General features: G+C 36.9%; 3 protein-coding genes across 5 annotated transcripts in view; 1 reads left to right on the forward strand and 2 right to left on the reverse strand.

The window, feature by feature from the left end:
- Positions 1 to 644: 644 nt before the first annotated feature.
- Positions 645 to 15,310, reverse strand: LOC112051029 (CWF19-like protein 1). Its single transcript, XM_024089490.2, has 11 exons — positions 15,125 to 15,310; positions 14,846 to 15,006; positions 11,933 to 12,031; positions 11,553 to 11,776; positions 10,706 to 10,821; positions 9,993 to 10,212; positions 8,958 to 9,075; positions 6,638 to 6,789; positions 5,199 to 5,375; positions 4,439 to 4,599; positions 645 to 3,590 (listed from the first exon to the last, which is right to left on the reverse strand). The coding sequence occupies exons 1-11, from the start codon at positions 15,142 to 15,144 to the stop codon at positions 3,422 to 3,424; spliced, it is 1,617 nt and encodes a 538-aa protein (XP_023945258.2). The 5' UTR covers positions 15,145 to 15,310; the 3' UTR covers positions 645 to 3,421.
- Positions 15,311 to 16,063: 753 nt separating this feature from the next.
- Positions 16,064 to 18,019, forward strand: LOC112051028 (negative elongation factor B). Its single transcript, XM_024089489.2, has one exon. The coding sequence runs from the start codon at positions 16,162 to 16,164 to the stop codon at positions 17,959 to 17,961; it is 1,800 nt and encodes a 599-aa protein (XP_023945257.1). The 5' UTR covers positions 16,064 to 16,161; the 3' UTR covers positions 17,962 to 18,019.
- A 614-nt stretch (positions 18,020 to 18,633) lies between these two features.
- Positions 18,634 to 23,597, reverse strand: part of LOC112051031 (uncharacterized) — a 40,720-nt gene continuing 35,756 nt past the window's right edge. For all 3 annotated transcript variants that reach the window (XM_052887826.1, XM_052887827.1, XM_052887825.1), the window contains 4 exons: positions 22,614 to 22,862; positions 21,863 to 22,041; positions 21,392 to 21,526; positions 18,634 to 20,015 (listed from right to left, as the gene is read on the reverse strand). In XM_052887826.1, the coding sequence (XP_052743786.1) occupies positions 19,835 to 20,015; positions 21,392 to 21,526; positions 21,863 to 22,041; positions 22,614 to 22,862 (744 nt within the window). In that variant the 3' untranslated portion in view covers positions 18,634 to 19,834. The remainder of the gene's footprint in view (positions 20,016 to 21,391; positions 21,527 to 21,862; positions 22,042 to 22,613; positions 22,863 to 23,597) is intronic.

Here is a 23,597-nt window from a genome sequence, read left to right on the forward strand (position 1 = left end):
AGTTAACTTTATAATATTGTACAGTGGAGTGGTATTGGAACGCGCGATCGACATAGGCCAGGAGTCGGTATGCAAAAATTTAAATTTACAATTCGCGTGTAATTTTGAGTCTATTGAAAGAATCAAATATCTTTAAATTATGTTTAATGACTAATTTTAACACTTTTTAACAGAGTAAAAAAAAGAGCTATGTATTAAACCCATAGGTTTGTTCTACCTAGAGGTATATCTACATGTAGGTATGTCCACGATATTCTCAAAACTACTAATCCTATTTGGACAATTTAAGTGCGATTTTTTTAGGGAAACATTTATATAATTTGACGGCGGTTGGGTTTTCTTTAAAATATATTATTAGAAGTAGAAGGATATTTGGTGTAGAGCATGTTACCAACCAGCGTTTATATTTCCTGCTATTACTAATACTGATATTGGCAAATGAGCTTAGCCAACAAATTCGTTAACGGGTTTATGAAACCGCATTTAGTATAAATAACGAATGGTTTTTAGTATAAAATATAGTTTAAAATTCGCCCTTTCAAATACCACTCGCACTTTACCGCGTAGTCTAGTTTGAGTGTTGAAACACACTTTTTGTACGGTACGACACGATTTTTATGTGGGATTGCGTGTTTTTTTTTATATATACATATAATTTACAATCGTTTACGTTGACTCTCTTTCGTAATTCCAACGAAGACTGCCCTATATTTAATTGAGATCTATTTTATATAATAATAGTCACAAATACCTAATGCTAGTTAATCATTTTAGTAGATTTAGCAAAATGTAATTTAGTTCAAGGATAATTTTATCTCGGTAAACCGTCATATGAGAAATAATAATAAAAATTGTTCCACTTATATCAAGTCATTGTCGACTTTGCGTTTACATGATATCCCCGCTTAAACAGACTTAAAAATGACGTCATTTATACGTAGATGTGGATATATAGCAATAGATTAATAAAATAAGACCACAAACGCACAAAAAATCAAGTTACGGTTACGTTCACTTTTTGTATTTATTACAATATTTTGATACTATTTTGTGTAATTACACAAACTGCAATACTTAGTTTTTACAGCATTTTACGAGTATTCGAGAAATAGTTAGTATCTAGGTATTATCTTCATTCGTATACCCTAGCGTATATATATTATTTACTTACTTAAAATATTTTAAAGAAATGCCCATAAAATATTACAATAATGGGCGTGAAGAATAGTTAGACGTTTGGTTTATAGTTCGCTGAAAAGAAATCCATTATGAAATAATGCTTGACTTGTATATTTTTTCACATTTATATAGCTAAGGGCCTACCTGCTAGCAGGAGTAACATTTGTCTTCACTTTCGTCACGAATAAAATTTCCTGACAATAATAACATCATTGTATCCGAACGTACAGGATTATTCGTAGACAGAGAATGAAATAGACAACAGTAAATCAAAAAAGAAAATCAATTTTGACATCACAACACAAGCACCTATTTAAAATTTGAAACAAGTTGAGGTTGTTATTTTGTGCTTACATTAACTGACAAAATGTCAAACATGTCAGACTCGTTCTCTGAAAAAATGGCACCGAACACTACAAGCGATTCGATATTCGAATACTGTCAAATCGCCTCGTCTCGTTTCTTTACAGAATCCAAACATACGTTGTTCTTTTTTTGAGGGTAGGAAGAATGCTATCTCTTCGTCTATTTACTTGTGTCTACGATATTATTGAGTAATAAAATATGATACGCCATTTTAGAATCACTCCGATTGGAGGAAATTAGTCTGTGCGTTCGGATACACACATCGCATTCATGGAAGACAAATGTTTCTCGTGCTGGGTACCTAAATGTGAACGTAACTGCCGTATAAATAATGTTGTGAGATTAAACTAAACATATTGTGGACTACAACGAATACTCGCACGACAAGACGAATTGCTCACGAAACACAAACCAATCCATCGCATCATCACGAATATCATCATTTTCGATCTAGTCAATGTACCATATCATTTTTAATGTTATGTTAATTATACATTGATACGCGTACATAGATTAAGGAGTTAGTTAATCATGTTGTTACAGATATGTTTTTATAAAAATGAGTTATTAGGAAACAGTACGATGTGAAAGAAAATAAAAAATCATTTAATTGAATTTTGACTTTTCTTTTGTAACCCCTAAGAATGAAACTCGTAAGCATCTTTTTAATAATATTACTTAGTACTTTTTCCATCTAATCCGGTATCAGGAATAATAAACCTATGAGGTTTATTATTCAGAGAGCCTAGTAACTCTTTGATACTGTGACAACGCGTTAACGTAAACGCGAATTTATAAGGAATTGAAACAGCGCCATCAAGTGGCACTACACAACTGTTTCGCGTATAAATTCGCGTTTACGTTAACGAGATAGTAACAGTATGAAAATATTGAAAGCTCCCACTAGGCCCACTGTATGTCTTTATGTAGACATATCTATATCTAAGCTATAGGAGGCAAACCACATAAGTAATTAAGTCTTTACCGGAATTGATTGACTATATAGAATAGGGATATAAATAACACTATATCACTGATGATATCCTTAAACTGAAGCTTTTTAGTCTTAATTTCTTACAAACATGATATAATTTCTATAGCATAAAACTGGGCATCTTTAAGACAAATGAATAGGCATCTAGGTAAACGCGTTTCACCTTAGGCCACATCTACACATAACGGTCTAAGACCCGGCATTAGAAATATATACCCTTATCTGTTATTCACTAGTGCTATAAAATAATAGTAGGGGAGATGAAGAGGGGATTTTTGCAGTTACTCAATTGCAGCAATTGAATATACGAGACTATACCTTGCACGTTGTTGAGTACCTCCATCAAGTGTGAGCTCGTAATATTGGTGGGTTACACAAAAATAAAGTAACTTCGAAATTAATCAACCAACACGTCAGATAAGGATAAAGTGGATAAGTTGATAGCTAAAAGATGTGCATTTCGAAAATCTAACGATTTGACCGTAATGTAATGGAATGGGAGGGTTCCAAAGTTACAAAATAAAACCCTTATATTTCAGTATCCGAGCCACCAGCGCGGTAGGTTTTTACTAATTTTAAAGGATAAAATCTTAAAACTAATCGCTAATATTTTCTGATAACTCCAGTAAGTAAGTAAAATAAGCATTTTATACTGTTTGGCCGCAATTTAACTAGACAACCAATGTGTCGATGTGAATATTTTCTATAATTTTCGTATCCCAATTAAATACCAGATGAGGGTATTCTTTTCTTATGTTGGATCTTGTACTATAAAGTGAAACCGCGGTCAAGGAGAGCTGTGAGCCTATTTCAAATAAAACAGTTTCATTAATTGATTAAATTAATTTAATGATTGCATAACAGACACTTACACTGTCACTGTCAATTACTGTCACTGTCACTGTCACTGTCGTCGGCCGTGAAGTCGAAGGGCCGGAACTTTTGCCTGAAGGCCGCGACGTGCGTGTCCTCCTCCTCGCGACTGAGCAGGCACTGCCGCCAATCAGCCTTGTCCTCGCAGTTCAGTAATGGCGGACTTGATAGTACATCCCTAGAACGAAATTGGGAATATATGTCACTAAAAACTACCTTTAAGCTTAACTTACACATAAAAAAGAGTCAATTCGTCTGTAATTCTGTAATTTTAAGTTAAAATTTTTGTTAAAAGCGGAGTGTTGGTCGACCAGTACCAGGTGGACTGACGACATCAAGCGAGTCGCAGGGATTCGCTGGATGCAGGTGGCTCAGTATCGTGATGTTTGGAAGTCCATACAAAAGGCCTATGTCCTGCAGTGGACGTCCATCGGCTGATATGATGATGAATATTAGTGTGCACTTCGTAGATGCAAAAATGCAGTGCCTAACCATTACTCATTGCAACCCTGTGTTGCGGAAGGAATTTTCCATTTTGCACAATTTGTATGTACAGTGTATATAGCCTAGTTTTAGCAGACCCAGAACAAAAATAAGAAAACCAATATCGAACATAGGTTATGGATTCACAATATTTGTCAAGACAACTTAGTAACTTAGAAAACTTTGAGTGGAGTCACGAACTTGTTAACGTTGTATGTAGGGTTAAGGGATTGAAAGTTTAACTAACACTCCCCTTTTTCACTCAAATCACTTTCCCCGCCTATCCCAAGTAACCCATAAAAAAGTACACAACAAGAAATGCCACGAGCATACTGAAGCCGACCGTACGACGAGCGCCTTATATCGCAAGTCGTTCCCGCCCACCGATCGCTTCCCCTCTCTAACTCCCTACTCTTTACGGGAACAAGTCGCAAAACGTCGGCACGAGCCAACACAAGATCGAGCGAATTCATATCCGTCTCAGGCTATTATTTCATACCCTAGTTAAATACCGTGTGCACGCCAATGTATTTGAGTACCTACCTTCCAAACTGTATAGGGAAGTGTTTATGGGTCTTGGCAAACAGCTGTTCACCGGACGGCAGCTCGACGTGGAAGTATGGCGCGCCGGGCAACGACAGTTGTACGATGTCTGTATAGGGTGGGAGGACTTCCATTTGGATACTGTTTATACCGGCTTCATCCTGGTAGCAAATAATAACATAACGTTTAAGGTCCGTTTACATCTACAGACACAGTGCGTCACAGACATGTAGCGTGGCAGACACTCACAGACACTGTCTATTCACACTGGCCAGCAGGTAGCTAGCTAAAATATTTTAGCTATTTAATAGCCGTTGTTAACAATAACATTCATTAATTTATTTATTAGTTCTTTTTTTTTAATTTCATTAAATGACAGTTATTATTGTTGATTAGTATATTTTAATAAGTAATATAAATTCTTTGTGTTCATTTATATTATTTTAATTAATTATTTTTATTGTCTTTTGTGTACTTCTTCCTTCTGATTCCCCTGTTTTATGTTAACCACTCTCCTTGTTTGTCTTGTAAATGTCATTTATAGGTATGTTTTGTGACGCCATAATTCATAATTTGTGTAATTCGTGGATAGTTTACATATTTATTAACCCCTTTGCATGGTAATTTAAACTTTACTAACCTCTAATATGTAAATGTTTTCTGTCCCAAATAAATAAAAATAAAAAAATAAAATATCGATACGCTTCGTTAGACGAACGACAACGATTTTCACTATAGCTGACACATGGTTAATAAATACCTGAAAAACTTCAGCCAACTGTGCATCACACTCCTTGGGCACGGGCACACACTGTATCTGCATGTGTGAGGTGCGGTAGTTCCTCTCAAAGAACACCACCAGCTTGTCCATCGCCGCATAGAACTTCTTCAACGCCTCCTTGAACCTCTTAATTTCCTTTGCCACTTCATCTGGTGCCTGAAATTTTGTATGTTCTTGATTTATATCTGCTAGTTAGCCCTTGACTACAATCTCACCTGATGGTAATAGTAGGGGAGCCCGGGATGCTAAATTTGCAGTTACTCGAGCGTCATTGAGACCGATTACATTTTGTAGATTAAATTATAGGAAGAATAAATGGTTATTTACTTTTTCCGCTTTTTGCGGTTGAAAAAAAAACTACAGACTTTAAAAACAATTTTTATTACTTTGGCTTACTGAAATTGTAAGTAAATTTTAGCGATTAATTAGGAGATTATTTCCTTAAAAATAAGTAAAAAATTAATCGCACTCGTACCTCGAGTACTAAAATATAATGGTTTAATTTTGTAACTTTGAAACCCTCCCATTCCATTACGTTACGCTCAAATCGTCAGATTTTCGAAATGTGCAGTTTTTAGCTATCAACTCACCTACCTTATCTGACGTGCTGGTTGAGTATTTATGAAGTTAGTTTTTTTTTGGTTGCCCTAAACGTACCCACCAATATTAAGAGCTCATACTCGGTGGAGGTACTCGACAAAGTGTAAGGTATAGTCCCTTATGTTTATCTGCCGCGCTCGAGTAACTGCAAAAATCCCCTCTTCGGCTCCTCTACTATAAGTAATGATAAAATCTTAGATAGAAGCGGACTAACTTGTTAGAGGGAGGATGAAATCCTAACTACTCCTAACAAGTACACTACACTCCTTTCGGTTTCTACAAGACAACGTACCGGAATGCTAAATCGCTTGGCGATACATCTTTGTTGGTAGGGTGGTAACTTGCCACGGCCGAAGCCAGAGCCAGAGCTGGACCAATTAAGAAAATCTCAATTGGCCCAGCTGGGGATCGAACCCAGGACCTCCGTCTTCTATATCCACCGCGCATACCACTACGCCACGGAGGCCGTCAACGCGAATACGCGTAATAATTTTTTATCTATAAGAAGCGTGATAGCCCAGAGGAAACTCTCCATCCGATCCCGGAGGATGTGGATTCGAATCTGGTCCAGGCAATGCACCTCCAACTTGTCAGTTGTGTGCATTTTAGGAAATTAAATATCACGTGTCTCAAACGGTGAAGGAAAACATCGTGAGGAAACCTGCATACCAGATTTTTTTTAATTCTCTTCGAAGTGTGCCAATCCGCATTGGGCCAATGGTGGACTAAGGCCTAACCCTTTTCATTCTGAGAGGAGACTCGAGTTTAGCAGTGAGCCAAATATGGGTTGATGATGATGAAGATGATGGATAGAATACCTTGGTAACACTCTGATGATGGGCAATGGGCAGTATCAGCACATGGTATGGGGTCAGTGGCCCCTTGGGCAGCGCAAGGTAGCAGTGAGTGCCGACACATATCACCAAGTGCTTCTCTACCGAAGGTGACGACAGGCAGAACCAACAGGTATCTGAAAATTAGTAACATTGTTTTTTTAGACCCGAGTTTGAATTATTTCTGAGATGAAAGATATACTCTTTTAAAATTTCACAGGTCCTTTGCATTTTGGTACTTCACACAACTTGAGAGCGTTACAAAAACATACCCTAATATATCTGTTAAAGACGTCTCAACCGAAGAATACCGGGGTATGCAAGCCTGGTTAACAAAACCGCCCGATTTACATCCTTAACCGGCATATGGGCTGTGGTGAACAGCAAATTTGGAGTAAACGGCGTTTAACTTATTTAAACGGTTGATTATGTTAAAAATGTCGGTGAACTCAGACCTTAGAGTTCGATACCTTTATTCGTGAAGAGATGGTAATGTAACACAAAATCTTTTAAAGATTTTAGCGCAATTGCCGTTTTAATTAAAATTATATTTGTATGGAAAATGTTTTTAGTTGAACAACTGATGAACTGCCGTCTGTCTGTCTATTGCTGTCTGACCATCTGTCACCATAATCCTGATAGTTAGACGGTTGAAATTCTTACAGATTATGTATATATGTAGCCAAAATATTTTTAACTAACGGACCCGGTCAAGCTTCGTTTTGACTTATGTATACGCTTCTTCCTTACCCCTACCCCACCACTACCCTACCACTACCCTACTTCTACCCTTCCTCTACCCTTTCCCTACCCTAACCCTCACCCTACCCCTAACCTATGCTACCTACCAAAATTTTTTTTAGTCTTTTTAAATTTTTATTTCCGTAAAAACCATTTTCGTACTTCAAGGAGTCTCCTAAAAAAAGAATAAGCTAAATCGGTTTAGCCGTTCTCGAGATATGCGCTTAAAAAGGTTGAAGTTTCATTTTTAACCAACTTCCAAAAAGGAGGAGGTTCTACGTTCGGCTGTATGTATGTTTTTAATTTATAGATATGGCCACAACTCCTGTTTCCCTTCAATTAATAAATTAACTAAACAAATAAAAAAACCCGACTGCATAAATTATACAAAAACTGAAAAGAAAAAAACAAGCTCAGTCCAGATGTGTTGAAAGCAATTAGAAAACAGTCGGGACCTATTATATTGAATAGAATGATTTTCGTCCACATTTTTTTTAGAGGTCCAGACTGTTTTCTAATTGCTTTCTACACTTCTGGACTGAGCTTGTTTTTTTCTTTTCAGTTTTTGTATAATTTATGCAGTCGGGTTTTTTTATTTGTTTAATTAATTTATTTATTTCACACCTTTTTAGTTACGATAGATGGTGAATTTCGGATTTATTTGTTGGTTACTTTTATTTATTTTTATTTTATTTATTTGGGATCGAAAACAGTTGTGTACAATAATATATATTACAAAACTTAAAGTAAATTTAAAAACAAATAATTTACATACACAACCCACATCTCTATCCACGAGTAATTATACAAAATGTAGATGGGGCTGATAAAAATGATATTCAAATTAAATTATCTAACAAAGTGCTTTTATACAAAGAAAAGAAAATAATGAAATAAAAAAAAAAAAACAAAAAAAGAAATGACACAATTACAATAAAAATTAAAGTATATAATTTTTTTTTTTTAAAGTTACATGTTACAAAGTACGATAATTTATACCTACGTCCAACCGAGGTTAAGTAAATATTCAAAAAGATCTACGGAACCCTCGGTGGGCGAATCTGACTCGCACTAGTCCGATTTTTATAATCAATATATTTAGTTTAGTATATTTTAGGTATTATATAACTTCACTTCATAAACCTCGCACCTTATAGTCATCCGCTTCGCGTATTTTGTATAGACAATTAAAAAATAACGTTTTTCTAATTATAGTTTTTTTTAACATGGCTATGATATACCATTTTGAATTCCCCAAAAAAAGCCCTTGATTTTGATACCCATGTTGCAATTGTAAAAAAAAAAATTTTTTTCACCTCGAGTCTATAGCGTCTCACAGTCGTAAGAACACTTGGGTTATTAAGACGAATCTAATGATATCTTAATATCTTAATTACGTAAATCCGTCCAGCGGTTTGGAAGATATGAGGTAATAAAGAATATTACATACATACATACATACATACAAGATACGCGCGAAAAACATAACCCTTCTTGCAGTCGGGTAAAAAAGAAAGGTTACCGTGTTATTTATTTGTGTTACTTCAAGAAAACAGTTACTAACCTGGATCAAACTCTCTCCTTTTCTTATCTGGATTATCGCCAGATTTTCGTTTTCTTTTTCCTCCCTGATCGTCATCTTCAGCGTCCATGTTATAAAAGAACTGTCCATTGCCAGAAACCTGATACAATAACATGAAATTTAGATTTAGTTAGAGACAGTTATATATAGAATGCGTCAACAAGTACAAGCGTGTCGTGTAGAGAAAAGAGAAATATCAAACAATAAAATAGCACTGATGTTGAAATATCGCTTTCTCTTTCGTTCGAACGCAACGAAAGAGATCGATATCTTTGATTTCACGTAATAAAAATTATCTTTAAAGTCTGTAAATTTTTCCCCACCACAGAAAAGCGAAAAGTAAATAATAATTTATTATTCCTATCATCTAGTCTACAAATCTAATCGGTCAAGACGCTTTACCGGCACTGCTTTACGCACGAATCGTACCGGAACGCTAAATCGCTTGGCGGTATGTCTTTGCCGGTACGTAGCTACGGTCAAAGCCCACAAGCCAGACCTGTATCAATTAAGGAAACCTCAATCGGCCCAGCCGGGGATCGAACCCAGGACCGTCTTGTAAATGCACCGCGCATATGCGGAGGCCGTCAAAATATATTCTTCTGTAATTAAAGGGTTAAATTATTAAACAATGTCCAATTTCTAAACCCTCCAGAACGTACCTCCAAACAGCTTCCCTACTATAATACGGAGATAATATAATATAGCCTATAGGCTTCTTCGGTAAATGGGCTATAACACTGAAAGAATTTTTCAAATCGGACCAGCCCATGTACCCAAGTGGCACGTCGATTCTGTTTCTACGATCGCAAACGCTTCGAAAACTAGAAAAACGTATGGGAATGACATTTGCTATCGACAGGTCAAGAGATTTTATAGTTATCGAAGCATTTGCGATCATAGAAAGAGAACCGACATGCCACTTGGCAACACGGGCAGTGGCTCCTGAGATTAGCGCGTTTAAGCAAAAAACAAACAAACAAACTCTTCAGCTTTATAATATTAAGTATAGAATACCTTGACCACTTTCCCAGGCTGGTGTTGTTTCAACATATTAGGGTCGTATGGACAGGGAGTCTCGTCGGTGGTGCTTTGCAACAAGTCAGTCATCCGCATCTTTGAGATTGGCTGTAGAGAACACGCATATATCCACTTCTCTTTGTTTTTGTTTCCCACTGGGGCCAATGCGAAGAACCTTGTCACACACTCCTTGTAGTCTTGATGCACGCTTTGATTTCTGATCAATAATATTCAATATTATCAACTTATTCTTTGTACACGCTTTATATTAGCTTCACTTGTAACTATCTATGTAAGAAATTCTTGAGATACATAATTTGGCCCACTTCCCAGTCTTCGATTAGAATGAAATTTTGCAAACACTCTGAGTTCGGATGACAATACATGACTAGCTAAGAAACGTCATTACAAATTCAATATAGCGGCCTCCCCGCTCACTTGTAACTGACTGACTGACCCCACTGACGTTGCATCATGGCTGACAGTGTTTTGGCTCGTATTTTCAAAAAAATATTTTATAATTAATATTTCTATATAATCATGTCTCAAAAAATATGATAATTTTTTTCAATCTAGTTGAACGATAATGAACAATTTAGGACTATTTAAAAATAAGTGTCAACTAGCCTGTTATTATTTATAAAAAACAATAAAATTTTGTCAATAACATTAATATAAAACAAGTTATTATTATTTAATTTTTTAATTACCTGTATGGCTGTCTTTCATAATATTTTTCTGTAGAAGGAACAAAATGATACCTGGGCTTTATGTGAATAGAAAGCCATGAAATTAGATCTGATAAACATTCTTGTTCCACATCTGCCTGAAATAAGTTTCAAATAAAGTTCATTATTAACGTCCCATATTCGGCTCTCAATTGAGCACGAGTCTCACGAGAAGCTTTAGGCTAATAGTCCACCACGCTGACCCCATATAGATTGGCAGACTTCACACACGTAAAGAATTAAGAAAATTCTCAGGTGTGTAGGTTTCCTCATGATGTTTTAGCTTCACCATTTGAGACACGTGAACATCATGTGTCTCAAATGGTGATTTCTTAAAATGCACATTTTAAGAAATTACCATTTCTTTAAATGGTTATTTCTTAAAATGTATAAAAGTTCTTAAAATGCACATAAGTTGGAGGTACCCAGACCGGATTCGAACTTACGTCTTTTGAATCAAAGGCAGTTATTGTCGTTCATTAGTTCATCAGTCCAAAGGGTAGGGGTAACTGCAAGCATGGCTATTATAAGAAAATCAATGTAATTAATTAACTAAGTATGTGAAATTAAATATTTCATTACAATGATAATCATAATTGACTGATTATTATGTTATTATTATCATTGTTCATCCGTTCATCAGTCAAAAGGGTAGGGCTAACTGTAACCATGACTATTATAAGAAAATCAATGTGTATTGACAAAAAAGTTTTACTCATACATTTTTGTCCTTTCCATTTAACAACAACTCTCTATTACGTCATAAAATGTACAGTCCCTTTAGTGTCATTATTTTACACTGTATTAAAAAAAATATATGTTGACAAACCTTTTGTAAGTCATCCTGCTGTATGCCAGCAGGCCACAATGTTGTAATAAGTACATCAACCCCTCTGAACTCACTCTGACCTCTAAAACAAGCGTCCCTCACTGCACTGCAGTCGCTTGGTTCAAATGTACACATTGGTATCTCCTTCCCCAACTCTCTCCGTGATAGGCCGGTCAAATAAGCTATCTTAATCTCTGAACTTGTGGTGAATAGACCTCTTTTACCTACAATGATAAAAAATCAATTTAATAACAATTAATATTAACTTAACTTAACTTTTTGACAGCCGCCGTGGCACAGTGAATTTCAATTTAACAATACATAAGAAAAATTTATTGCATATGTACAACATAGTATTAAATATAAAAACAACAACTTACCCATATAAATAACATTAGGGACAATTTCCGACCCCTCTTCACAGTAATACTGAACATGTTCAGAAGAAGATGGGCCAAAAACATATGTTGTGACTGGCACTGTAAACATTTATGAATCAATAAAAATACATTACTAGGCAAGTTTTCTTGCCAACTTTCTGCTTAGGAAATATTTGTACCAGTGCTGAAGAATGACGAAGGTAAGCCATCCCAAAGAAAAGGAAATTCATACCGCTTGATACAAACTCCTGTTTCTCATACATCCATATTTCCATATACATATACATAGTCATTACCAATAATGAATATATATGGATTTTTAAAAAGGTAACCCCTGGCAAGATTTTTCTCTCTCATTTATTTATTACTTCTTTTTTTTTAAATTTTTAACAATATAAGTATAAAATACAAAACATTGTTAAAAATTTATAAAAAAAAAAAAAAAAATTCACCCTCCCGCTGCGGGACATTTGAGTGCCCAAGCAACCGGTGGTCAGGGCTCCAGAGTGAGGAACCTCCTCACAATACGCGCCGTCTCAAGAATCACTGCCTTTTGTATCCGACTCTTGATCCAACAGTTAAGCGAAAGCTTCTTAAGGTGTTGGTCGAAGCTTTTCGCTATAAGACCATTGACTGAAACAACTATCGGAACAATAATAGTTGACTCAACATTCCACATGGCGGTAATCTCGTGAGCAAGGTCCAAGTATTTTGATACTTTTTCCTTTTCGGCTTTAACCAGATTATCGTCATGTGGAACTGTAATATCAACAATTATTGCACGACGCACTGACCGATCGACTAGCACTATATCAGGTCTATTGGCTACAATATACCTGTCAGTGATAATCGTTCGGTCCCAGTAGAGCAATGCACTGCTATTTTCAAGAACTGACGCTGGGTCGTACCTATAGTAAGGCATCTCAAAATCGATAAGGTCATATTGAAGAGCAAGCTGTTGGTGAATTATCTTGGCTACTTGATTATGTCTGTGCAAGTATTCGCCGTTAGCAAGGTGAGAACACCCGGACACAATATGCCTGAGGGACTCCCCAGGACGATGACACGCTCGACAGATGTCTAGAGTGCCATCTTTCATAATGTGTTTCCGGTAGTTTCTCGTCTTTATAACTCCGTCCATAATTGCACAGACAAAACCCTCGGTTTCCCCAAAGAGTTCACCGAATTGCAACCAAGATACAGATGTTATTTGATCTACATCCGGCCCAGTAAGGGCCTTGTAGAATCGTCCATGCAACTCCTTGCTCTTCCATATTGCCACACGATCTGAGTTACTAATTACTATAGGCTTGCGCCAGTTCTCTTTGCCTAGGGATAGCGGGGTAAGTCCCTTATCCACTGCAACGACATCCTGAAACATACTCACATTCATCTTGAGAAAATGATCTCTGAGATTGCACACCTCACGATTATGGAGGTTCTTGGCGTTTAAGAAGCCACGTCCTCCACACTTGCGTGGGATGTACAATCTCATTACAGATGAACGGGGGTGATGCATCCGGTATGACGTCAGCAGTTTGCGGACTTTACAGTCCAGGGAATCCAGTTCGGTTTGAGTCCACTTTAGAATGCCAAAAGTGTATATGAGTAAGGGCATGACCCAGCTATTGAAGGCACGCACCTTGTTACCGCCTGATAAAAGACTTTTTAGGACTTTTTTCAGGCGGCCAAAGAAGCGTTCCTTCACTACCTGTTTCATATTCCCTGTCTCAATACCAAGTGCTTCTGTCATTCCAAGGTATTTATAGGTCTCGCCTTCAAGGAGTGATCTGAGAATGATAGTTTCTGAAATAACTATATTCTCGGAGCTCACTATCCTTCCTCGCTCTACATTGATGACCGCACACTTGTCTACACCAAATTCCATCCTTATGTCATTGCTAAAGGTTTGAGTAATCTTCAGCAATGACACTAGGTCTGTACGCTTTGATGCATACAGCTTGAGGTCATCCATGTAAAGCAAGTGAGATATGAGCTCACCACCCCTGCGAAGGCGAAAGCCTAGCCCTGAATCCCGCAGTAAAGTACTGAGAGGATTAAGGGCTAGACAAAACCATAAAGGGCTCAAACTATCGCCCTGGAAAATACCTCGCCTAATCCCTATCAGTTCATTCGATTCAGAACACTCAGAAGCGCCTGGGTGACGAAGAACTGTCATCCACTGTCTCATACATGACTCAAGAAAAGAGCATAGTGTTGTATCGACCTTGTACAACCGCATGACCTCCATGAGCCATGAATGAGGCACCGAATCATAGGCCTTCTTGTAGTCTATCCAAGCAGCCGTGAGATTTTTTCTGTTTCGCCGAACCTGTTGGCAAATAGCAGTGTCTATGAGGAGAAGTTCCTTTGTACCACGAGACCGGGCCTTACATCCATTCTGTGTTGGGGCCAAAATAATGGAATCTTTGCTGCTGATTTGTTTAGCTATTAGGATAATTTATCAAAAGTTTCCCATAAGGCCCTCCTTAACATGTAAAGTCCTCTGCGCAACAATATAGACTTTTGCAGCGCTTTTTTTTTTACAATCCCTAGGTAACAAAACCAGCTACACATCAATGATGCTTAGATATTGCAGTGGATGAGCACAAAAAGCTCTACAGCTAAAAACACTACTAGTCACAGAAGGAGTTGTAGATTGCAGAGTGAACGTAAAAGTACAAGGTGACTGACCAGTGAATGCCTGCAACTTCAGTCACATGAATTTACATTGTTCATATATTCTACAAAAACCACAGATTTTTACGGGATAAGAAGCACACTATGTTCTGCTGATCTGCTCCAAGTACCAGATAAATCTCTGAAACGTGTGTTGTTGCTTGTAAGTTAAAGGAAACTACTCGGTAAAATTATATCTGAGAATGAAGCGACGAAATATAATGATAAGGATACCTTTTCTAGTTCCCATTCGATAGGCGTCCAACTGTGAATTGTCAGCACCAAAGAAGTTTCCAACGCATAGCAGCACGTCAAACATTCCAGACTTCTTAACTATTGACTCGACGCGGGAAAACAATATATTAAAATTTCCATTCACGTCTCCACATACAAGCCTGTAAGTATAAAGGTAGTAGTAGTAGTAGGTACATTAATCTATCCATTTTAACCTTTTAAATTGTTATTAAACTCTGGTTTTATTCATTAAACATGAATTAAATCTTTGCAACTCACGTCTTTTGCTTCTCTGCCATTGTTGATATATATTTTGTTTGTAATTCTTCTTTATAAATCAATTCCAACTCCAATTAATGTTGTTACGTACTTAATTAGTGATTATATATTTTAAATAGTTAATTATTAAACTTATAATAATTCAACAAAATAACAATTTCGTTAAAATTTGACAGTGACACATGCTATTTGCTTATTGACGTTTGACACTTGCAAATAGCACGTATCAAACGTCAGTCATCTGTCACCACAGATGACTGACTTTGTGAGTGACTGACTCTTTAAGGTTAGAGCCACAGATATTAAAGTCCATTTCATGAAAGAAGTCCCCCAGAACCAGCGCTAATGTCGTAATTACGCTCATTGATGTCATAATCGATGCCATAATCGAAAGCTCGACATCGATGTTCGATATTCATCACAAACCGAACATTGATTTTAGGTAACATCGATAATTCAGAACCTCAATAGCTCAACGGTAAGAGTGGTCGGACTCATCACCGAGGGGTGGTCATGGTGGTTCGATCCCCGCCCCGTTGGTCTATTGTCGTACTCTCTCCTAGCACAGTCTTTCCAGACTAGTTATAGGGGAATGAGAATATTATTCATATTATAAAAAAAATATGGGAAATATTCTTTAAAAAAAATTAGTACTTATAAATTAACAACACAATAAAATACAACACAATGAAATCGGTCGATTTATTAAATACTGGTTTATTTTAAGCAAACCTGAATTATTTTGTGAATGCGTTCATAAAATATGTAATTTGTTTCGCACGTTGCAATGGTGGTGCGTGAAGCCGTAAGTAACATCGATGATTCCAGTAACATCGATATTACGATATTTTTCGTGTAACAACATCGATGTTTTTCATTTCAACATCGATGGCCATCGAACATCCCTAGTTTTAGTTTGACTTTGACGTTTATGGTTATAATCTGTGGTTTTATTATTGTTGTTGATCATGGAATACCGCATTTTTCGTTTCTTGATCTGATTTTAGCTTAAAATAGTTTAAAGAAAGATCTGAATTATGGCATCGTCTAGTAAATTACCTGGCACTGGTTTAGAAGATGTTGGAGTGCCTGGGCAAACTTTTCTGCGAGATGCCCTCACAAGTTGCACGGATCCGCTCAAGGCAATCGAAGAGTTTCAACTCGAAAACGGTATCTTACTGCCATCTTTAAGACCTATGCTGCCCCTGCTTGACCTCCACGGCGTTCGCCGACTTGACTTTCACACATCCGTGTTGGAAGAGTTAAGAGATAAACTGATATCGCAAATAAACGAAATGGGACCAAAGCCTAAGAAGGAACAAAATGAATCGAACTTGAAAGAGAGGAAGGAAAATGAAAGGAAACTTAAAGAACTGTTATCAAAGAGCTTTCCTGTTGTCAAAGTGAAGGCCCTCAGGCCTGTAATAATGGGCATACTAAAGAACACGCCACACATAGATGATAAATATCTGAAGGTATTAGTCCGAGATAGAGATTTGTACAATGACACGCAAACAGAAGTGAAGAGGCAAATTTGGCAGGACAACCAGTCATTGTTTGGTGATGAAGTGTCCCCATTGTTGAGTCAATACATAAGAGAAAAAGAGAATGTACTATTTGATCATGAAAACTTAACAAACCTCTTTTTCTCTAAATCGCCAAAAGTGAGGCGACAAGGAGGTGTAGTACAGAAGTTAGCTCACATGATCGGCACGAGCATTAAACTATATGATATGGTTCTTCAATTTCTACGCACATTGTTCCTTAGAACGAGCAATGTGCATTATTGTACTTTGAGAGCTGAGCTTTTAATGGCTCTTCATGATTCAGAGGTACAGGAGATTATATCTGTTGATCCTTGTCACAAATTCACATGGTGTTTAGATGCATGCATTAGAGAGAGAAATGTTGACATAAAAAGATCAAGAGAACTTCAAGGATTCTTGGATAACATAAAAAAGGGTACAGAACAAGTTATCGGTGACCTCTCTATGACATTGTGTGATCCCTACGCTGTCAACTTTCTCTCAGTATCTGCTATTAAAATATTGCAGCATTTAATAAACACTGAAGGGCTTCCTCGAGATAATCCAATTCTGATTTTATTATTGAGAATGTTAGCATTGGGATTGAGTGCATGGCAAATCATTGATACTCAACAATTTAAGGAGCCAAAGCTTGACAGTCAGGTTGTGACCAAGTATTTGCCAGCATTGATGTCATTGATGGTTGATGACCAAGTGAGAGCTCTGCATAACAAACTGCCTCCTGATGAGAGAGAATCTGCCATCACTATTATAGAACATTCTGGTCCACCTCCTGATGCCTGTGAAGCATACATGAGGGAAAGCTCAGTATGTGGTGTTCTGGCTATGTATTACACTCTCCACTCTGCTAAACTCAGAGATAGGGGAGCTATATTAAGAATTTTGAGTATTCTAGGTAGCTGTAAAGATGGCAGAGCTTACGAGGATTCCTTTTTACACACACTTGTCGCTCTATTGATACAACTGCCGGATGAATTCCAAGGGGAAGACTTTAGTACGGTCTTATTTGATGAGTTCTTTTTCGCTGGCCTCGCAAAAGACAATGTAACGAGACATCTATTAAAACTTTTATGGTACATACACCCAAAGTTGCCTGAAACTAGAATACAGACTTTGATGAAGGCATTGCAACCTGGGACACAGCATACTGAGTCGGTGCACAAGTTATATGAGTCTCTGCAGCAGCAACTGCAATCTCAAGTGGAACCAGTACCCAGCACCAGTGAAATGGAATATTTGGACACTCCGTTGATGAGTGTCCCCACACCTGCACCCTATCATATTATGTAGTTGTTAAGTTCTAAACAGAATTGTTTTTAAGGTTGACTATTAAAGATTATAAATATCACTTATTTTGTTTATAAAAGTAATTCTTAGGGAATAATAAACTACTAAGAGCTGTGATAGCATATTAATGAGCTCTGCCTCAGATTCCAGAGAGTGTGGGTTCAAAAAACCTCCAACTTATCAGTTTTTTGCATTTCAAGAAATTAAATATCACATGTCTCTAACAGTGAAGGAAACATTGTGAGGAAATCTGCATACAAGAGAATTTTCTTAATTCCGCATTGAGCCAGCGTGGTGGACTGTTAGTCTAACTTCTGTCATTCTGAGAGGAGACTCAAGCTCAGCAGTGAACCAAATGTGGTTTGATAACGAAGGACCGAACTATACTAAACTTTACTAGACCCACAGATTAATTCATAATATACAGATGGAGCGTACGGAACACGACGGAGTCGTAGTCGTAAAGAAGCGAACGTATTAACTATTATCATGCGAAAATATAAATAAAAGTGTTCATTATCAACCCATATTCGGCTCACTGCTGAGCTCGAGTCTCATCTCAAAATGAGAGGGGTTAGACCAATATTCCACCACGCTGGCCCAATACGGGTTGGCAGACTTCACACACGGTATTCAAAAATATAACGGAAATTAGGAAATAAGAAACCACAACAATCACTGTAAAATATTTTTATTTATTAGTACATACTGACTTACAATAAAATCTTTAAAGATAGAATAGAATTAGAAAATTAAATAAAAAATATTATAAATCTAATTAAGATCTTTGGGCCAATTAGAAACTGAGCACATTAAGGCAGTCAAGACTTATTTAGTTAGTGAAGAATGTAGAATTTTATTATCAAAGTTAGTATATCCTACTCACCTATTGAAATATTTCCGCGCGAAACAAAAGTAAAATTAATTAAACTTAATGAACAGGGATTCATTAACTTCCAGTAAATGTCCGATTAAAATCGGTCTATCCGTTCCGGAGATTATCCTGGGCAAACAGAAAGATAGACTAACGAAAGTTTTAAAAAGAGCTTGATTATGTTTTAGTATCGTATAAATAGCTATAGGCACTTGAAAACACACAGTTATTTTGAAATTACATAGGTACCTACATTATTCCTCCTTCAAAAAAGTATCCTTAAATGCTGTATTGTTAAGCAAGTAAAAACTCTGTATTGACGCCGTAACTGTTATTACCGAAGCTTAACTCGACCCGTTAGATACAATATATTAATGGACGCCCGCGACTTCGTCCGCCCTAAGACCTCCTTAATTCGGCCTTCTTGCAAAATTCGTTCTTAGCGGACTTCTACTAAATTTGAGCTCCTCTCTGCCAAACTTTTATTTTATCTCTGTAGGTACGTCAAGTAGTTTTCGAGATTTCGTGATGAATGACCTTTCGCATTTATATTATTTAGTAAGTTTAGGAGCGTAAGTCATTACGAACCTGCTTTGGAAAAGGAAATATAGTGCATACCTTAGTTAAGCACCCTACCCTACCCTGTAGGTACACGCCACTGCCATAATATTCCAAGCCTATGAGGACGCCTAATAAAGAATTTAATAGATTTTAATTCACGTCTCCATAAGTCCAGTTAATGTTTAAGTGTTTTTTAGTTTAAATTATATTCTACTAATATGGGAATAGTTACCTATAGATAGATATTATTAGACTTTTGGTAATTTGCTTTTTAAATCTTTCTTTAATTTAAATTACAACTTTTGATTGAAATTAAGATTACAGTCACTGTCGTTATTTTAAATGTTTTTAATAGGTACCTATTGTAGGAGACACAATTAACTTCGCGCGGTAATATTTCATAATGCGAGCATACATTTAAAATGACGGTAGTTCATGTTTTCATGCACGATGGTCGCGTCGGTCGGGTTTCAGGTCCAGTGAATGCAGCGACCGCAGAGACCTAGACCGTTCGAACAGTGAGGGGTCAGTGTATATTGGTTCACTGCCGTCGTCGAATGCGTTCGCCAATCGTCCCGACGAACCAGCTTCCTCGCCTTCGGAGAAATTTCTGCCCAGTCCACTAGAAATAAATTGAAGTATTTAAAGACAGTTTGTTTTTTGGTGAATTTAATAAAAAATGATGAACGCAAGGATGTAAGTTCATCATCATCATCATCATTCTCAACTCATATTCGGCTCATTGCTGAGCTCCAGTCTCCTCTCAGAATGAGAGGGGTTAGGCCAATAGGTAGTCCACCACGCTGGCCCAATGCGGATTGGCAGGCAGGTTTCCTCAAGATGTTTTTTTCTTCTCCGTTTGAGACACGTGATATTTAATTCTTTAAATGCACACTGAAAAGTTGGAGGTGCATGCCCCGGACCGGATTCGAACCCACACCCTCCAGATTCGGAGGCAGAGGTCATATCCACTTGACTATTAATGCATCATATAAACAAAGTACAAATCTAAAAAGCATTTTTTTCTTATAGAAACCAAGTGCAATTTAAAAACAATAAATGTCGCTGTGTCATAGAATTAAGTAATTTAATCTGTGCATTTTTTAATTCAAAAAAAGCATCTTGATAATTTATTACATTTCGGATGTAGGTATATTGTATCAATGAAAATTCTCTGATAAATATTAAACTAACGGCTGCTTATTATACATAGTTTCGATTGGTTCCAATAGGTGGCGCTAGTGGTACTTAACCAAACAAATTAATTGATCTCCAGTTACATATAAGCAAGGGGTGCAGAGCTTCTTTTTACTGTTAACTCACTCATATTACCTTATAGAGAAAGGCTTATGCAGATGTAAAGCGGAGAAGAGAGACGGTCGCGTGGGAGGTATAATGTATCAATGAAAATTCTCAAATGTCAAATATATTATCGGCTGCATAAAATACAGTTTCAATTGGTTCCAATAGGTAGCGCTACTGGTACTTAACCTAACAAATAAATTGATCTCCAGTGACTTTTAAGCAAGGGGTGCAGATCTTCTTTTTACTGTTAACTCACTAGTATTACCTTATAGAGAAAAGCTTATGGAGATGTGAGGCAGAGAAGAAAGACGGTCGCGTGGGAGGTATAATGTATCAATGAAAATTCTCTTAAACTGTTAATTATTTAACGGCTGCATAATATACCTACATAGTTTCGATTGGTTCAAATAGGTGGCGCTACTGGTACTTAACCTAACAAATAAAATATTGATCTCCAGTTTACTTTTAACATTTTCGCTGCGGCACTGATTTTTCTGCACTTTCCTCTGGTGCGGTACGAGGTTCTTTGAACTCATACTAAAACTTTATATAGCACGGCACGAGGTCCATCGACCTCGTAACTTTTGAACACGCCCGACAAACGAGGTCAATTGACCTCGTACCACAGCGTACGTGTTAAGCAAGGTGTGCACTGTGCAGAGCTTGTTTTTACTATTAAATCAATCGAATTACCTTAAAGAGAAAGGCTTGTGCAGATGTGAGGCGGAGAAGAGCGACGGTCGCGTGGGGCGCGGCGCCGGCGCAGCTGCCCGGTGCATGGGCGCCGATGTCACTTCGATGTTCTTACGTAGAACGCGCCAATACCTCCTTGAATGCAAAATAAAGCATGAATGGCATCATTAATTTATTAAGAAGGAAACGAATAAAACTCACGTGATACAACATTGGAGTATGCCCGACTAGTTACGAACACATACGGGGCCCTGAGTCATGAGCTGGTTGACGTTGTATCACGTGAGTTTTAGCCATGCTTTCGTAATAAATTAATATAAATAATACTCACGATAGTTTAAATTCTAAAATTAAATTAAATTGGTGCTTTTAACACCCCCGCAACTCTACAAGCGTGGAAATAGTCCAGTAGACGCGCGACCAGTAGAGCCCGGTAGTGGTATGGTGACCCACATGAACCAAAAAACTTACTTATAAATATACAGTGCAGCTGTCAACATGGCCAGCAGAAGGGACAGTAACACACACAGCGCGACCAGTAGAGCCCGATAATGGTACGGTGACACACACACACCGACTGCAGCCACAATGGGAGCTGAGTCGGCTGTCGGACCGTTTTCTTCTAGCAACTCGTTGCGGTTGTCGAACACCTGCAATTGAAATATTTAATAGAACGAATGTGACTGCGGTATTAAGAAGTGTTTTTCATATAATACTAGCCGACACACGATTGTGCCGATCATGGATATCGCGTTTTTCTACTCTTTCTTTTTTTTTATAAACAGACTTTAAATCTCCTTAATCTGGCTCTCTTGCAAAATCAGCATGTCAGTAAATAGCGGACGTCTACCAACTATGACATTAAACTGCCAAATTTAAATTTTGCACGTCAAGCTTTTTTAAGATTTCATGATGAGTGTTTCACCTTTGGCTTTTAGGTAGGTAAATATTATCTACTTATTTAGAAAATAGATAGATATCTAAGCTCCAATACACTTTTTTAAGGATGGAAGCTGGTCCTGTAGTGGGCTATTCAAATAATGATAGTGATAAGATAATAGAAAAACGTAAAGGGGAATAGATTATCTTTAAGGAACAAAACGCATCCAAATGTTATCGAATACGAAAATTTATATGGCAATGTTTGCCGAGTCAGCAAATTTACATTACCATCAATAAGTTTAATATTTGTCGTATGAACTAAAAATAATTTTCAAATTACCTCGATCATCTTCCTAACATGACTTGGAGTTTCGACGTCATTCTTTAGATATTTATCAACGGTTGCCTCTTCGTAAGACACTTTGTATACGGAAGCCTCGCTCTTGTTATCCGTTTTATTCTTTGTATCTTCTTCAGATTTCGCAGTTTCAGTTGTGTTATTCCTATCAGCTTCAACGGTTGAGTTGACATCTCTTCGCCGACGACCGAATGATGGTTCAGATCGTCCGGTATGACTTGGGCAGTATGCCTATAAAACATGAATTAAAGTTTTTTTTTTTAATTATGACAACAATTTGAGTTATCCGTCGTCAGCTGCAGCATAGTTAATAATAAGTAGTTAGGTGTGTAAGTAATGAAAGATATAGATTTTTGCTAAAGTAACTTTAGAGTTATCTAAGCAAAAATCAATAAGACAAATCTTGGAAAACTATAATAGGTATTTAGTCCTTTTAACCGTTTTTTTCTGGCAAATTAGATTGAACTAAAGACTTCAGTCACACTTCAGTAAAAAAATATAAAATGGTACCAACAATGTAGAACAATAATAACACATAGGAAGAACCCAAATCATAGTGTTTCTTAAAAATCAATGTACTTAGGTGTAGGTATACCTACCTATATGATTATCTATGTAGATAATTCTGATACAATCAAGATACAATTACTAAATAATAAGTAAGTACTTGAACTTATAAAAATATAAATATTATTGAATCATTTGATTGATTGGCTAATTATTATTTATAGAAATAAACTCACAAATAGGCATTCTATAATACCTAGATTAAATGTAACAAACAAGCATTAAGCAATAGATAACCTAGACTCAACCCCAACAGGCGGTCTGATAACAGAAGATGATCATTATTTTTATTGAAACTCATTGACGTATGTAAATAATTGTTATCAAGTTATATTAACAACGAAAAATGTAATTTGAAATACATATTCTCTACTAGCGGACGCCCGCGACTTCGTCCGC

The sequence above is a fragment of the Bicyclus anynana genome, chromosome 20 (assembly GCF_947172395.1).
Source record: "Bicyclus anynana chromosome 20, ilBicAnyn1.1, whole genome shotgun sequence".
Lineage (NCBI taxonomy): Eukaryota > Metazoa > Arthropoda > Insecta > Lepidoptera > Nymphalidae > Bicyclus > Bicyclus anynana.